The 17,874-nt window shown below is 36.5% G+C and overlaps 1 protein-coding gene across 1 annotated transcript; it reads left to right on the top strand.

Moving 5' to 3' along the window:
• The first annotated feature begins 9,301 nt into the window (after nt 1-9,301).
• On the top strand, nt 9,302-15,489 carry LOC144452799 (uncharacterized). The gene is made up of 3 exons (XM_078143954.1): nt 9,302-9,445; nt 10,053-10,135; nt 13,862-15,489. The coding sequence occupies exons 2-3, from the start codon at nt 10,072-10,074 to the stop codon at nt 14,494-14,496; spliced, it is 699 nt and encodes a 232-aa protein (XP_078000080.1). The 5' UTR covers nt 9,302-9,445; nt 10,053-10,071; the 3' UTR covers nt 14,497-15,489.
• Nucleotides 15,490-17,874: the final 2,385 nt, after the last annotated feature.

Raw genomic sequence — 17,874 nt, 5'->3', positions numbered from 1 at the left:
TCGAAGGTAGCCTTCAAAAACATTGGCGCCAGCGTGTCTGTGTCTTGTTGCAGTATACATACGCTGTTATTTCATTTATGCAAAATGTAGCAATAAATTGATAACTTGCAACATTAAATTGTAGCATGCATACTTTCTTATTGATTTCTGCGTGGTTGTATCACAGAGTCGCTGAGCTCTTTCTCGAAATCCACTGTATATTGATGAGCAAATGGATCTGGTACAATGATATCGTATGGTGTGTTTGAGTAACTTCTGACATCGCTTTATAGATAAAATTGAATTATTGATATATCAGGGACAGATGGAAAGGATTAATAACTAGTCAAGGTAAAATTGCGGATTTTTGTTTGAAATTTAGAATTATTAGCATACATGATATATAGAGCATAACCTTAGCAACAGCTTCAGGGTCTTTTTCGCCGTATACTTTATCGATCAAAGAAGACAAATCTAAAGATAGTCATACAAACAATAAAATACAGGATTACAGGCCACACCACATGTTTAAATGTATTGAAACATCTGGTATAGTGCAAAAACTCTGGTCAGGGTGGGAAACCATATGGTAACACATTGCAGCCCTAGAAAGGCTGGTGTATGGGAGCTTAAGCTTTGTGCAACTATCAGACTAATCCGATTGTATAATATAGTTCAGGAATGAAACTTTATGTTTTCAAAAAAACAGGACACCATTTCATATTAAGAGTTGTTTCAGGGGTAACATGGTCCACAGTTAGCTGTGTTACAGTGAATAGTTACTCTTATGTAATCATTGAAAGTACATGGTAATAGTGGAATTGGGATATTTTCTGATATCACAGCTTTTCATAACCTACTTGGTTAAAGTTGATATACAATAATGACACTTCAGCAAGCTTAGGCCAATGGGCTGAGAGCAAGTCTAATGTTCATGGGATCAAGAACAAAGTATTCAACCTCATCTATATATAATGTGAAAGTCTTCAACTGTTTAATTTTGGAAAAAACTAGTTAGCACAGGTTTGGTTACAGTGTAACGATTATGACTCGGCTGGGTATCAACTGAATGGTCTAAGTATGTTTATGATAATAATGCAATGGGTCCTTAGTCTAAACATGATAACCATAGCCTGGTGTGTGTACTTACCACAACGCAACGCGCGCAACGCAACCCAACGCAACGCGCGCCATGCAACACAACGCAACGCGCGCCATGCAACACATCGCAACGCATCGCAATGCAACAGAACAAAGTCCGAAACTGTCGATTAAGTAAGTCGACACATTTGCTTTCAAAGACGATGTCTGCAGTGTCAGTGCATTACCATTTGAAAGCAAAACATGGTTGGTAAAACAGACACGTGGACTGCATGAAGGGTGTCCGAAAATCCAATTGTTTGCTCTGTAGGATAGCATGTGATTACAGACTTCGAAGTTTTGGAATATCACACCATAGACATGGTTCGAGTTAAGTATATGTAAATTGTTGTGTCTCAGTTAAAACAAACAGAGCACCTTTACTGTCATATCTATCCAGCTGGTCACACACGTTGGACATGATTTTAGCAAATACATAATATGGCATGTTATTTATTGCCAGTACATTTAGTGACATAAATAGAGTTTGAATAAAATAGTAATTGATAGTATTTATGAAAGTCACTCATGCCGTCAAAATGACAGACGAACAGACTGACTGACTGACTGACCTACCTGACAGGCAGGCAGACATACATACAGACAGATATACAAACAAACAAACAAACAAACATACATACATACATACATACATACATACATACATGCATACATGCATACATGCATACATAGTATACATACATACATACATACATACATACATACATACAGACAGACAGACAGACAGACAGACAGACAGACAGACAGACAGACAGACATACATACATACATACATACATACATACATACATACATACATACATACAAGACAGACAGGGGTATAAATCTCTGACAAAAAATGATTCTGTTATTAGTAAAATTGTGTTTTTCGAAAGGAATCCCCCCCCCCACACACACACACACACACACACACACATTAAACCTAAGCAATTAAGTTTTTATCCAACTAATATCCTCGCCTGGATAGTTAGAACACACAGTATGAATATCGTTTAGACATTTGCATAATGAATCAATCCAGCAGTGTCAAAGGTCATTTCAATTTCACAATACCGTGCAGGTTTTCTTTTTGATACAACCACGCAGAAACCAATCAGAAACTGGACATGCTACATTTTAAGATAGCAAGATTGAATGAATACAACATTGAACTAATGTCCTCGTCCATTATCCCGGATAGTTCGAACACATAACACTGTAGGCGATATTAAACATTGTCATAAAAACTTTATTGAACATCCGTATATACACATTTGCTTTAAGCCAAATAAAAAAGTTGTTTGGTTCCGGTTACCCGACCCCATCTAGTTTTTCACGCCGACCCTAAACTTTTTTTTACGTATATTCGAGAAAAATAATGATATAACCGCGAAATTCGTGTGAAGTCTCGCAAAAAAATAGTTGGCGCGGAAACTGAATCAACTTTAAAAGATAAGATAAAACTATTCTTCCAATCTGTAAGATGTACAGCCAGTACATCTGATAGGAAGAAATAAACAACACAGAGACCATTTGGAAAACAATGGAAAACCTGAACTAGATAGACACTCACACATGAAAAAAATATATAATAGAATAAAATAAAAAATCTACCTACCCCACCTATTTTAACATTGAATGTAACCGGAACCACACAATTTATTTTACGCCTTATGAATCAATCCGGCAGTGTAATTTTATATTACAGTCAATTTCACAATACTGTACAGCTTTTCTGTTTGATACAACCATGCAGAAACCAATAACAAACTGGACATGCTAGACTTTAAGATAGCAAGATTGAATGAGTACAGTTTCTTGCTACATTTTGTCTAAGTGAAATGAACTATACATGCCACTATACAGACATCATATGAACATCGTAAAGGACATTTTATGTACCTTCATCGTGTGTTTGATACTAAGAAAAACATTGGCGCCCGAATGTCTGCATGGAGTTGCAATACATTTAAATGGTTTATTTCATTTAGACTGAATGTAGCAAAAAATGTGATCTTGCTATTGAAGTGTGGCATATGGAGTTTCTTGTTGGTTTCGACATGGTTGTATCAAACAGAAAAGCTGTACGGTATTGTGAGATTGACCTTAGATTCTGCTTTACACTAGATTAGATATGCATTACTGTTACTGGCGTTTACTAAATGACGATATTGCAACTGCACAGGTGGGGGACAATTTTCAAACAAATTCAAACATATAATATGTAGCATATGTCATAGGTGTGTCTGCTTACACACATATACATGTGTACGTCACAGCTGCATCCAGGTCATTAGGTGGTGAGCAGTATGTCTGTTACATTAATCTGTCAAGCTGATGTCAATCTCATCAATTGTTTTATCCCTGTTTCCTACCAAACTTGGGCAAACAAGATTTTAAGGTAAACATGTGTATATAAACCAGAAAGCGTTAGTAAATCGCAAGCTGTGACTTTAAGCAGAAGAGTTTGTATCGGGGCGAACAATGAGATGGTACTACTTTTAAACAGATGTTTGCTCTATGCATGTACGGACCAAAGATGAAAAGAGATTACGCAAATATTGATATTTTTAAAACAAACATGCAAGAAGTGAAATGTGTCAGAAATAAACTGATTTAGGGAATAATCCGCCTGGTGCATCAGGATTTTCCCGACATTGCCCTGTGTTTTTGAATTAGGCATAACAAAAAAATTGTTTTTTTCCCGATAACATGACCTCAGAAAATAGGGTAGATAGGTCGGAATTTTACTTTATTTCACTTTAATTTGATTTTTTTAAATTATTTCGACCACAAAATAAGATACTCATCGGTCACAATACTTCCGTGAGAGTTTGATGAGGTGTAAAAGAAGTCAATGAATATTTATATCTTGGGGTAAAAAAATGTTGATCTCAGAAGAAACTAGTCTTTTCGGATGAGAACTAAAATGATTTAACCCCCCCCCCCCCCCCATAATTGTACTACATGTATTGGCTTTCCTTTAGTATTGCAAGGCATGACGAATAGTTGTATTGAAAATTAGAAAGCATACCACGCCATACTGAGTCTGAAGTTCATCTCTTGATCAGTTGCTCTAGATACAATCAACAAAGACAGAGTTTCTTTCAAACGATATCCACTATTTACTCTGATCTTATGGATAAGGATGACGAGACTAAGTTCATCGTAATTATGTCAAGTATAGATAAAACTATTGTAGTGACGACTGCAAAATTCATTATAGATTGTTTCAGGATCAGGAACAGTATCTGATTTCCTTTTTGTTTTGAATCGTAGTCTGTATATATATATATATTTATTTCTCAGCTGTTTTTGTGCTTTTGGCTCACATGACCTCCTTTATTCGTTCTTATGTATTCCTGTATCCCTCATCCGGGGATAAACGGATGTATGTATGTTCAGTTATTGGAATAAAGAAAGACTAAACTAAACTAAAATTGTCATTTTTAACAAATCTTCCTTATTACTCTTCAACTAATGCTTTGTAAGTGTTTTTTTTAATGTAATTGCATCCGTTATGCTCGTGAAAGTACACTGTCAGTCTGCCTTGGAGAACACGTCAAGTACTCGTGTGCGTATCATGGGGTTCTGTAGTATTAATTGTTACATTTTGGAGCGTAAATGTCCAATGTCAAATTTATAATATCATAAGCAGATACGTGAACAATATCACAAGTAAATAAATGAAATGTTGGTGAGAATTGCTGTCACGGCAGACGATAGAATGTAGCAATGTTAGTAAGAATTGCTGTCACGGCAGACGATAAAATGTAGCAATGTTAGTAAGAATTGCTGTCACGGCAGACGATAAAATGTAGCAATGTTAGTAAGAATTGCTGTCAAATCATACCAAGAAATGTAGCAATGTTAGAAAGAATTGTTGTCACCGCAGACGATGAAATGTAGCAATGGCTGGTAAGAATTGTTGTCACGTGAGACGATAAAGTGTAGCAATGTTGGTAAACATATTTTGAACAAAACTATGAGATATAGTATTAAAAGTCGGTGAGACTTTTATTGTGCCAAGTGGCGTTCAATTTTGTTTCAGTTGTATAGTTATAATTGTACACACATATTGAAATTAATAATTATGTCCCATTGTCGCAAGTCAGAGCACATATTTCTGCCGAAGCAACCAGTGTGCCTTGGACAGTGCCGTAAAAGAGGCTATGGTTTACAACGATGTTATATCTATAAAGTGCCATACCAATATGCAAAGTATTTCACTTCATCTTTCACAATATTGTTTTTTTTTTTTTTTTTTTGCTTTCCTTAGATCTATAGATGATACGACAATATCGACGGTGCCCACATTTACGCGAGAAATTGTCATGAACGTGTTTTGTTACATTAATTCATTACTCAGACCTCTTTATTTTTATCCTCGCATTGTCCTCCGCTATAGACATGTTTTCAAACAATACACGTTAACACAACTATGGTTATTCAAGAGATTTAGATTAATGAGGCGATCTCATACATGACGTCACTACACCCATGCACCACTGATCTGTTACAGTGAATATATCACTACCATGCAACTTTCCTTTTTGATACAACCACGCAGAAACCAATCAGAAACTGCACATGCTACACTTAAAGATAGCAAGATTGAATGAATTGCTACATTTTGTCTTACACGTCACCATACAGACATCCAATGAACACGGCAAATGACATTTCACGCGCCCTTCATCGGGTGTTTGATACTACATTGGCGCCCGAATGTCTGCATGGAGTTGCAATACATTTAAATGGTTTATTTCATTCAGACTAAATGTAGCAAAAAATGTGATCTTGCTATTAAAGTGTGGCATATGTAGTTTCTTGTTGATTACTGCGTGGAATTCACTGTAATTATATGCATGGACAGCCATGACTGAAAACAGAGCAAAAAGTCGAATACTATTTAAATAGAACTAAAAAAAAATATGTTTTCTTTTGAAAGTTGTATTCTAATATCAGAGCACTGTATTATTTTGTTTGCTTTGCTTTATCATTGTTTTGTTTAAAGCAACTATCTATTTTCTTTTTCCGACATGTGACAGCTTTTGGTGACAACACAAACTGATAAATGATTAAAATATTCATATATGGATTCCACAAAAGAGAAACCATTAGAAATTGTTGCCAACACTGTTGAAGTGAATTTTCTACAAATCTCCATATATACACGACCATATGAATGGAAATAGTTGTTTTTTCAGTTTTTTAATTTATTAAATAATTTTACTGTGAAGCCACAACGATGATTCTTTGCTGTGGAATCATATTTCAAAGTTTGTATGAAATATGACTTTCATGTCTGTGTCATGCAATACATAACAGCTAAAGAAGACTGAGTGGTTTAGTCGAAATCTATCCTAGGTAAATTTTTACACTCTGGGTACAATTAAAAAACTCTACTAAAGTTTGTCAGCTTGAAAAAAAATAAAGTGAACCAATATCAAGCCATGTTCTGTAACTAAATAAATTGAAAAAAAAAATTGAAAAAAAAAATTGGAAAAAAAAATTAATTAAAATGTGTAAAACGTTCGTTATTGTGCAATGTGCTTTCCATAGGTAAATTTGTGTCTTTCCAATGGGGGACATGCAAACCCGCCATGTTGAATATTGCATCATGGGAAATGTGATAATAATCAATTAGTATTATAAACAACATTGTTACATTGTTTGTAACCACAAATAGTTCATTCATAGTTACCCTGACCATTGTGGGAGGTTTATTTTATCGGCAGCTCCAGATTAGGTATTACGATAACCACAGATAATCCCAAAGTCCTTTGCGTCTGAGCATGCTCAGTCTGGATTGCAAGTTCGTTAATGTTTTTAATCCTCACCATTGTGTTTCTCTTTAATATTCTAGGTCTACCTAAGTACACCGTAGTATTTGTAAATTATACATCATCAATCAAACGAGGTTATGTCAGCTATGTGATTTAAATCAGATTTAAATGAGGTCGAGGATGAATATTATTTTCTGTTAGTTTGTTCCTTTGTTAATGCTGGGAGAATTTACCAAGATTTTACTTCGAACCTCCAACAACTGATAAATTCATCAATTTACTTTCATCAGATAATGTACATATTCTTCAATGTCTTGCTGTATTTACATTTCATGCAATAAAATTACGTAGAAAGATTTATGTAAATTTATCATAATTTCATTTGTAACATTTCCACTGACTTAATTTATTCATAGTTATATCCTGTCTTTAAGAACTAAGCAACTGCATTTGCATATTGGGCCGATAGCCTTGGATGGACAGAATAAAAAACCGTATTTGATGCTTTGATCCTTGATACCAGATTAAAAACAAAAGCCACGTACGTTGGCAATCGAATAGTGGACACAGGTTGTACAACTACGTTAGGTAATTTGCCATAGCTAGAAAATCATATTTTCTATATCAAATATAATCCAACTTTATTCCCTCCGAAAATATCTTCATCTGGACACATCACAATAATCTAAGATTTGATACACGAGTCACGTACTTGCATCCAATGAAGCTGTTCGTGCAAACAGCTGTTCTTACATGCATTTTCAGTGGATGATGATTTGTTGTCTTGGTCAGTGGTAGGCCGGAAATAAACAGCCAGTACTTCAATGGACAAAACTTATATTTCAGCAGAGTGTGTTGGCAAGGGTAGAATGAAAAGGTATCGGCAATGCAACAATTCAGTACGCAATGATTAGGTGAGGATAATGGGGAGTATTCCCATACGGGGGGGGGGAGAGAAAAGAGAGAGTACAGAGTGACATATATATATTTAGTAGTGAACATGTTGATACAGCTGGTGGACATTTTGTGAAATGTTACAGTGTGAGAGAATATACGAACAGATTTCACTTTTCCCTTTAATCTTCAATAAAACCTAAAACTGTCACGGTTTCAACATTGCCTTTTAACATTTGTTCCGCTTTTGAAAAGAACTAAGAGAATTGACTGGTTGACTGCACGTGATCATAAGTGGTTCAAAATAATTCAGAGAATTGACTGGTTGACTGCAGGTGATGATAAGTGTCATATAACCATTGAAGGGGTACTTATATGTTTTACGGTGTAATTGTTACTCCTTATTTACAGCGTACTTTTAGTTGTATACTTATTACTGATTGAAGTATACTTAATCATTATTTGTAATTGACTGAACTCAAACCTGGCTAATAAACGTTACTATGACGTAATTTATTATACGTGTAATAAAATATGGAGGAAACCCCTACAATGCAATCAACTATAATAGTTTAATCGAGTTCTTCTGTATTTTCAGTCGAGTAAAAAGCTTATAAACTCAGCTTGTGAAACTTTGAAAATAACCCGTCAATACTTCCTCATGTACAATGGCTTTTAAGACACTGTTCAGCGGTCCTGTTTGATACAACCATGTAGAACCTAACAAGAAAATAGGCATGCTGCACTTTAAGATAGCAAGATTGAAGGAATGCAGTTTCTTGCAACATTTTGTCTAAATGAAATAATGTGACGCGCCACCATGTAGACATCGAAGGTAGCTGTCAAAACACTGGCGCCCGCTTGTCTTCGTTTAGTTGCAGTACGTTCATTTAGTAAATGGTTTGCATGTATTTCATTCAGAACTAAATGTAGCAATAGAATGCAATCTTGGTATTAACGTGTAGCATGGGTGCAGTTTTTGTTATTGAGATCTGCGTGGTTGTATCAAACAGAGCCACTGAATGGTAATTTGAAATCCGCGGTACTATATAATAGTTCAAATTCCCTTCGATGAATTGTTCCAAAGATCACTTATCAAAGATTATTAAACAAGTACCGAGAAGGAGGACCTAAACACACTGAGAATAGAATATGATTAAATTCGTGCCACTATTTCATTCCAGATAATACAAATATGTAATTTTTGCATCTTCATATTTTCATTTTTTCTGGGATTTAGCATTGCAGTGAAAAAAAATTCCGAATACGTGATTTTAATATTTGTTATTTAATGTCTGATCGTGATTATGTCAACATATACAGGATCAAATAAGGGAGGGATACATACATCAATACAAAAGCCCCCCCTAGCACAATTAAAATTTTGATGAATGGTATGACAAAGTGTAATGTGGAAGGCATAAATCACGACGTCAGATGGTCTTAATCTGACCAAACACTGTATAGAGTCGATATTCAAAATAGGTAGATAAATGAATATCTGCTGTTTCTACATTATTAATAGTTTGGTATTCGTACTAGCTGCTGTCTCACTTCATTAACAGCCCGACATTCGTACCTCTACCACATTCGCGCTGGTACACGTTCTGAAAACGGTTTGCGGTAACTGTATTCAAGGCACGGTAGGTACTGTATGGTGAATTGATATATTCAAAGATTAGAAATATTTACTACACTTTTGTTTTTCAGAACTTTAGAAATCCCTTTAATATCATTCACATATAATTTTAACTCGTAACAATTCTCTTTTATTGCATGCGCCATTTTAGTGAATCTTCCCGGCTATAAAACACTTTGCAGATATCAAATACTTTAAACGCCATAACGACAATTTGTTACCCGCCTTTATTGCCAATTTTTTTCCCGTGGAAATCAAGTGAGGAAGTTTTTTGTTAACTTGTGGCCGGTTGACAGATCTCAGTTTTCTTGCATTATTTAAAATTATGTAAATTTGAAGTAGTTCATGATATTTCAGTTTTATATACATATGTATAAGAGTATAGAGATATATCAAAATGCGCGATGTAACTATTAATCACGATGTAATATTCACAAATATAACTTAAGACTATCATTATATATAAAATAGACCTGTTATTAAGTAACAGTCTTGTATAATGTATTTAGTGGCATTTAAAAAAAGGTTCAGGGAATATAATATTGTCTAATTGTAAACATGAACTGAAAGTACACCTAGTGCAGGTTTAAGCTATTTTGTCTTGGTTTCAGAATATCTCCGTCGTTAAGAATGAAGCTGGTGACAGGATTCTTGATTGTACAAGTGTTAATTGTACTCATAGAGTACAGTGAGGGTAAGTTATATACAAATTAATTACTTGAACATTACAGTGGTATGCTCAGCTTGTATGTTGGAGGTAGTAGCAAAATCTATTTCGAATTGAAATTAGCCACTTGGACAATTACCTTTAAACCTGAGGAAAAGCTTGGCGCTCAAAAACGTTGTGTGTTTTAATAAATGGGTATCACTATTTGGTTGTGTCCGGTCGTCTTCACGGTATCAAAGTTTAGTAACCTATCAAGATACCATCTCCTCAAATCGGCAACTCCCGATCTCCCCACCGATTTTATATTTGCATACATGACGTAATAACACAGGATTGGTTGAAATGTCTACTGTATCAATCCCGGTATATACCGGTTTTTAAAGGTGTTATGATGTCAGAGGTAAGATGGAGTGATGCCATGTGAAAATCACATGACTTGTTTACATAGCCTCACCTCACAAAATCAATCATTTTCACTAAACAGACTTGGTCTTTTATACTAATTTGCATATCACAGAGTGTTTGAAAATAGCCTAGATAAGAGATAGAGCAAATAGTGGGGTAACCCTACCCCTGGTAATTATAAGAATAGGGGTGTGTTAATTTAGATAAGAGAAGAATGGACAAGATGTCTTTATTTAGTCAATAATTTATACAACTGAAAGAGAGAAAAGTGGCTGGATTAAGATCAACCAACCAATCGATCGATCAATCAATCAATCAATCAGAGAGAGAGAGAGAGAGAGAGAGAGAGAGAGAGAGAGAGAGAGAGAGAGAGAGAGAGAGAAGAGAGAGAGAGAGAGAGAGAGAGAGAGAGAGAGGGAGAGGAGGGAGGGAGGGAGGGAGGGAGAGGGAGAGAGAGAGAGAGAGAGAGAGAGAGAGAGAGAGAGAGAGAGAGAGAGAGGAGCGAGAGACGAGCGAGCGAGCGAGCGAGAGAGAGAGAGAGAGAGAGAGAGAGAGAGAGAGAGAGAGAGAGAGAGAGAGAGAGAGAGAGAGAGAGAGTGGGAGGAGGAGAGGGCAGACTGTTTATGAACTATTTTTTTTTCTCAGTTGACGGTATGATTTTGTGTGATGGATTGAGTCAGTGAATCGATTATGAGTCTGCAAATATATTTAACTTCTAATGATAGCAAGCGGGATTAATTATAAACCGACCCTTAACAGTTTTTATCTTTTAAAAGGGGTGAAAGTGGTGAGAATTTTACTTCTATTTCCATGTAATTTTTGAGCCAAAATATCCTATATATTTTTTAAGGACTATAAGTTGAAGAGTATGTCTGTAGGCCTATTCATGTACTTCACATGTACGACAGGTTTTGTTTTTTCAAGCGTATGAACACATTTGTTGAGACAGAACATTATTATTGTTATGAGTAACACATTTAGAAGTAATTGTATAACATGATCTGATCCTTATCAAAGCTGACCAGTCATCCCCACTGAGTGACACGATAGCTCCATACACACACAGTCAGCTACTAAGGACATACACAGAGCAAAGTTTTGATGGAGACACACAACTTTACTCAACATCTACATCTGTGTATGTCTTAGTAGCTGACTATGAGTATGTTGGCTATTGTGTCACTCAGTGGGAATGACTGTCATCTCATATCCAATAACTTCCAATGTTGCCTAGGCTGATACAACAACGCACAGGTCCCCAGCCCAACTGCTCACAATATATGGCAAACAGTAGTAATGCTCTTCATTTAGTTCTTTTACACATCATCATACCATCACAGAAGTATTGCGACAAGGAATATCTTGTTTTAGCGTTGAATACATGCTTATCGCAAACAAACAGCCTTTTTACCTTCCCTAAGGAAGGTTTTTAATATAGCAATGAAGTCTCTCTGTGTGTGTGTGGTGTGTGTGTGTGTGTGTGTGTGTGTGTGTGTGTGTGTGTGTATCTGTATCACCTTTCCGAAAAAAACGGCTGCATCAATTCAAACGAAATTTCAGACATGTTCCGTAGGGTAATGGCAAGAACTGATTAGGTTTTAGTAATAATCCGATGAATATTAATGACCAATTTGAGTAATTAATCAATTGAACGAGTATAAAGGTGGCGTTAGATTCAGATTCAGATTCAGGTAGTGTTATCTTATGAACGTTATATTGAGCATCAGATGGCCTCAGATCCGAAGACACCCGGCAGACTCAAACCTGAAATAATACCATTGAGACTACAGGGAAGGATTCTGCTTCACTGCTGTCGGGTGTATTCGGGTCTGAGGCTATCTGACGCTCAATATGACGCTACCTGAATCTGAATCTGATGCCAACTTTATACTCATGCTCTACATAGCTCTACATTGAGAAAGACTCTGTTTTCAGGGGTTTCGTACATGCCAACCTTATTTTGTGTTTCCCTTGGATCTGCACTCTGCATTGGCTGGACAAACATGAGAATAAATAAGACCGAGGCAGGGTATTTAAGTGATTCAAACTCACCAGAAAACAATATTTTTTTCTTGGCCTTAAAATAGGTTTATAATGAGCGCGGAGTTCACAAACAGGTGAAATATTTATCATCATTTCAATTTCGTCAAATATGGACTTATCATTTTCAAATTTCACACACTAATGCACAGATGAATAAAGAGAAATCGTGTCTTTTTAGATTTTCGATTAGAAGTTTAGGAAGTATTATATTGACCTCGATCGAACCATCTCCTTTTTACCGTGTTCTTTTCCGATTTCTCTCGATAACAAACTACCGCTGTTTGTTGCAAGGCTTGTACATAATCATTTATCTAGCTCTGTATCTCAGGATATAAATACACTCTCACGTATTTACCAAGTGTAATAATCTATAATTTATACCCAAATGTGTGGTCAAAATATGGAAAATAGACCAAGCCTCGCCTAGCCTACGAAGAAAATTTCGCGACAATGTATCAATAATGGTGACCTATACATTGACCTCTATATATTAAATTAGTGTACAGTGAGGGCGCGCCACTCAACAAAATCTTGACAATTTTCCCGTAGTGATTAAAGGAATGTGTAAACTCGTGGTGGGACAGAAGGAAGTTCAACACGCACATGCCATATCCCTGGTATGTAGGGGATCACGAAAGCCGAGTGAAGTCGAGGATGGCAAGCTTTCCTGTGCTGGGAATAGGAGGCGTGGCGGGCATTTCAACAACATTTTTGACAACTAACTTTCATTGGCACTTGACGAATCACAGATATAGAGCTAAAGTTCTTGCATAAATCATGAAATTCCTTACGGAAGACATTCAGTTTAAATCTGGTTATTTTTGCCTTACCTAACAAAAAAATTGTGTGGTTCCGATTATGCTCAAATTTAGAATAGGTGGGGTAGGAATATTATTTTATTTTATTGTATTATATATATATATATTCCTATGAGTGTCTAGTTCAGGTAGTTAGGTTTCCATTGTTTTCCATAAGTTCTCTGTGTTATTGGTTTCTTCTCATCAGATGTACAGCCATTACAGATTGGACGAACAGTTTTATATTGTCTTTTTAAGTTGATGTCAGTTTGCACATCCACTATTTCTTGCAAGACTTTACAACTTTTGCGATTTTATTATTTTTTCTCGTATACGTAAAAAAATAAAGTTTAGGGTTGGCGTGAAAAACTAGGTGGGGGTCGGGAAACCGGTACCAAACATTTTTTTAGGCCTTAGTAACGTACTATACGTACTTTTTCTTAACAGCAGAAAAATGTATAAACTCAGTTTAATGTACCCATTAAATGTATGTTTTTTTATGACATAGGTGGTGATGTTTTGGGAGTGGATTGTGATGGTTGTCTGAAAACCTGGGACACTAAAGATGAAAAATGGGGTAGTAAGACGTGTCCGAGTGGCGGAGTTCGCCTGCAGAGTATCTCGAAAGGTCATGGATCATCTCTTCTCGGTGTAGGGACTGACAACTCGGTGTATACCAAAGAATCCGCGGACCGTGGCGAATGGGAGGGTCCCATCAGCGGCAGCTGCTGTATTAGTACTGTCGCAGTCCTTCCAAACGGATATATAATCGCTATTTCTAAACTTGGCAAAATGGTCATTAATTTGGGCACAGCTGAATACTACCATTGGAGTGCTGTACAGGGTAGTAGCGGTTTAAAATCAGTAACTGTCCTTGATGATGGCGGACTTCTGGCTATTAGCAAAAGTGGATCGCTGAAGAAGAAAAATGATTGGAACAGCAAGTGGAAGAACGTAAAGTTGTCTTGTTCTAAAGTGACTTCTCTTGCAGAACAAGACGACGGTTCTCTCATTGGGGTGACCAAAGACAACACCCTCGCTGTCCCGGACAAGACTGGAAAAAAGTTCGCAGAGATCCCAAATAGCGATTGCGTTATATCTGTTATCTCGAAAGGACACCTAGCGGCACCAGAAGAGGAATGAGAGATGACTATTACAATGAATGGTTAGCAGACGATAATATGTTGAAATCTCGCGAGATTAGCACGAGTGGAATTTATTGTGTGGTAAATTACATGCTATATTTACTTAGCTCCAACATTTTAACAATTTCTTCTTCTCAGTGAAATATGATAGTGAATGATTCCACAACAGCATAACTGTTTGTTTCATATTGGTATCAATGGCGAATAACTTTATATACCACTATTTTGCTCCAAGCAACTGACGAGTCCATCATCAATATACCTTCCTTCTTGCCTGAACCTTTATTACAACAATGCCAAAGTCTTAATAAAGAAAACTGAACTCATTCTTTGAAAAATACTCCTTTCTATATCTCCCAAACATTTTTCAACAGACACATGTTACATGGATATATGTTTCTCGTGATGATATCACGGCTTGATTAGAATGTATTTAGTTAATACTATAGTAGTACACATTTAATGTTATAGGGGAGCAAAGTGAAAGATTTGGCTTACACCAACTGGGGACACAATGACAAACATTACTTACATTAAAAGATTGGATTTTTGGGTTAACATGCACTAGTGACATTATTTGTTTAGCGCCCTCTGCGTTCACATGTTTCCAATATTGGATTTCCAACTTATAAAACCTTAGTTACTTTCTCTAACAGTTCGCCATTTTTATTTGGAAACATTCTTTGAAACGTAGTTCCTTACTTTACTACTTATCTAACCCAATAAAATAATTGTTTGAATTAGAGATATGTACCAACTGCCTTGCAAATTAATACCTATATCTTAAGTTAAAACTATCCTGTCCAGTACACCTGTCACAACGTACAGTAATGAGAGTGGAAACATTTGGGAAGTCACAGGTGTTTTCACTAAAGTAATGACTGCCTCACGTATGAGTTGTATACTTACGTCATGGTTGTTGGGTAAGCAATAGATGAATAATCAACTTGTAAGGGTAAAGTTTGGGTGAACAATGAATAAAAAGGCTACCTTGCCAAACATTGCTTAAACTAGTCAATTGTACATATCACTGACAAACATTAACATACATACATACATACATACATACATACATACATACATACATACATACATACATACATACATACATACATACATACATACATACATACATTTTGTGAGAGTGTGTTTGTGTATGTCAGTCGAGTACGGTTAAGTTGGGGTGACGGTAACATACATACTGAAAAAAAATCGTTACTTACAGATTATTACAAGCTTCATTCAACTCCTTTAGAATTCTATTTGAACTGGATAGTGTTAGTACATTTTGTAAGTACATGTTTTTGTCAAATATTGTAACGTTGTGTGTGCGCTGTCTTGTGCCGACATCTATATGTAACTATTAACATTACCGCTCACCGTCTACAAATTGCTGTAATGGTTGTTAAGTTGGGCCACGGCCAATTCGCTGCGCGTACTTTTCTGTTATCGTCACTTCTGAGATTCTGATAAGGCGTTTTGTCGCGTCAGTTATTTCAGTGTGGAGCATAAAAACTGCGTACAGAGCTGGGAAAATTTTAGGCCAATCGTATTGATTCTGACCGAGAAAAACTAAGATCAGGATATCCGACGCATGCGCCGACATTGTCATTACATCGAACTATCCAGTAGCTGTGGCAGTGCACGCAGCACTGGATAGTCAGGCAGCAGACAGAATTTCTGAACAACCTTTTCTTGACAACTAAAAAGTACTCGTCATCATAAAACTGTCTGGGTAAAATTGTGAAGTACAACTGACGCTCGCAATGGCAATAACGTTGGTTTAGGTGTGACAGAATTCTGGCTTTCTTTTTTTTAAAAAGTACCAATCATCATAGAATGAAAAGAATGAATGTCATCGGCTAAAATTTATTATACATCTGACAGTTGGTATGTTTTGTTGCATTGGGTAAAAAGCACACACGGGTTTAAAACAGTATCGTCTTAGAATAAAATTTTAAAAAGTCATGTTATTGGCCAAAATGTGATGTTTTAACTCAAAACACTGTTTCTATAGTGGGCTGTGTGTGATGAGGTTTTAATGAAGCAGAAGTTCTCTGGGCATCTTTTGAATCTAATAACTAAATTTTTTATGTAAACTTACTAATTCTCATCCAATGAAAAACTTCATCACCTAATAATTTAATGTACAATCTACAACAGAATGTCTGACTCCTAAAATTAGCCAAAAAAAAATTGCTTTTCATACTGTAGAGGATGCCACATAACCCTCTATGTATTACATCGTAGATGCATCAGGTAGTGTAACATGTTACCCATAATGCCTTGCTGTGATTATAGAGTGCCCCCATACAGTCTAACTTGTAGAGTGCACCCCAATACAGTCTAACATGTAGAGTGCATCCCAATACAGTCTAACTTGTAGAGTGCACCCCAATACAGTCTAACTTGTAGAGTGCACCCCAATACAGTCTAACTTGTAGAGTGCACCCCAATACAGTCTAACTTGTAGAGTGCACCCCAATACAGTCTAACTTGTAGAGTGCACCCCAATTCAGTCTAACTTGTAGAGTGCACCCCAATACAGTCTAACTTGTAGAGTGCACCCCAATACAGTCTAACTTGTAGAGTGCACCCCAATACAGTCTAACTTGTAGAGTGCACCCCAATACAGTCTAACTTGTAGAATGCACCCCAATACAGTCTAACTTGTAGAGTGCACCCCAATACAGTCTAACTTGTAGAGTGCACCCCAATACAGTCTAACTTGTAGAGTGCACCCCAATACAGTCTAACTTGTAGAGTGCACCCCAATACAGTCTAACTTGTATAGTGCACCTAATAGATCGCCCTCTACGTCGCATTGACGAACAAATGGAAAACAGAACAGCTACGACTTATTGCTATTTCACAATCAATGCTTTTGCATTGTTTTGGCTATATTTCAGTAAATCAAACCCTAATTTACCTTGACTCCCCTCCCCCTCCCCCAGTTTCAATAACTATTTCTACAAGACAGGGACTTTTCGACTGGCATCAGCCGTTGTGGGCGCTGTCTAAGCTCCCCGTCTCCAAACATTATCTCGGGGAGCCTGATAAGCTCGGACCGTTGACGTCATACCATATGACAGTATGTATAAACACAAAGCTATCGTATTTTAGCTTTGTGTTTATACATACTGTCATATGGTATGACGTCACAGATACAGTGTAAGAAGAGATTACGGCTACCATTTATAGAAAAAATATTGAAGACATATTGAAGGGTCGCCGAAAGACTGCGTATCATCTTTTAGTGGTCTGAGGTATCATACACGTCTTATGTTCCCCAAGAACAATTTAGATAGATTTTCCACAGATCACACATTACAAATACGAAAACATCACATTCCTGCCAACAAACAGGCACTGCAAG

The sequence above is a fragment of the Glandiceps talaboti genome, chromosome 23 (genome assembly GCF_964340395.1).
Source record: "Glandiceps talaboti chromosome 23, keGlaTala1.1, whole genome shotgun sequence".
NCBI lineage: Eukaryota > Metazoa > Hemichordata > Enteropneusta > Spengelidae > Glandiceps > Glandiceps talaboti.
Note: the sequence above shows the minus strand (reverse complement) of the source record. Positions and strands in the feature narration are given on the sequence as shown.

Coding starts and splice junctions, on each gene's coding strand:
- LOC144452799 (XM_078143954.1), top strand. CDS start 10,072: ATGAAGCTGGTGACAGGATTCTTGATTGTACAAGTGTTAATTGTACTC. Junction 10,136..13,861: donor ACTCATAGAGTACAGTGAGG/GTAAGTTATATA, acceptor TTTATGACATAG/GTGGTGATGTTTTGGGAGTG.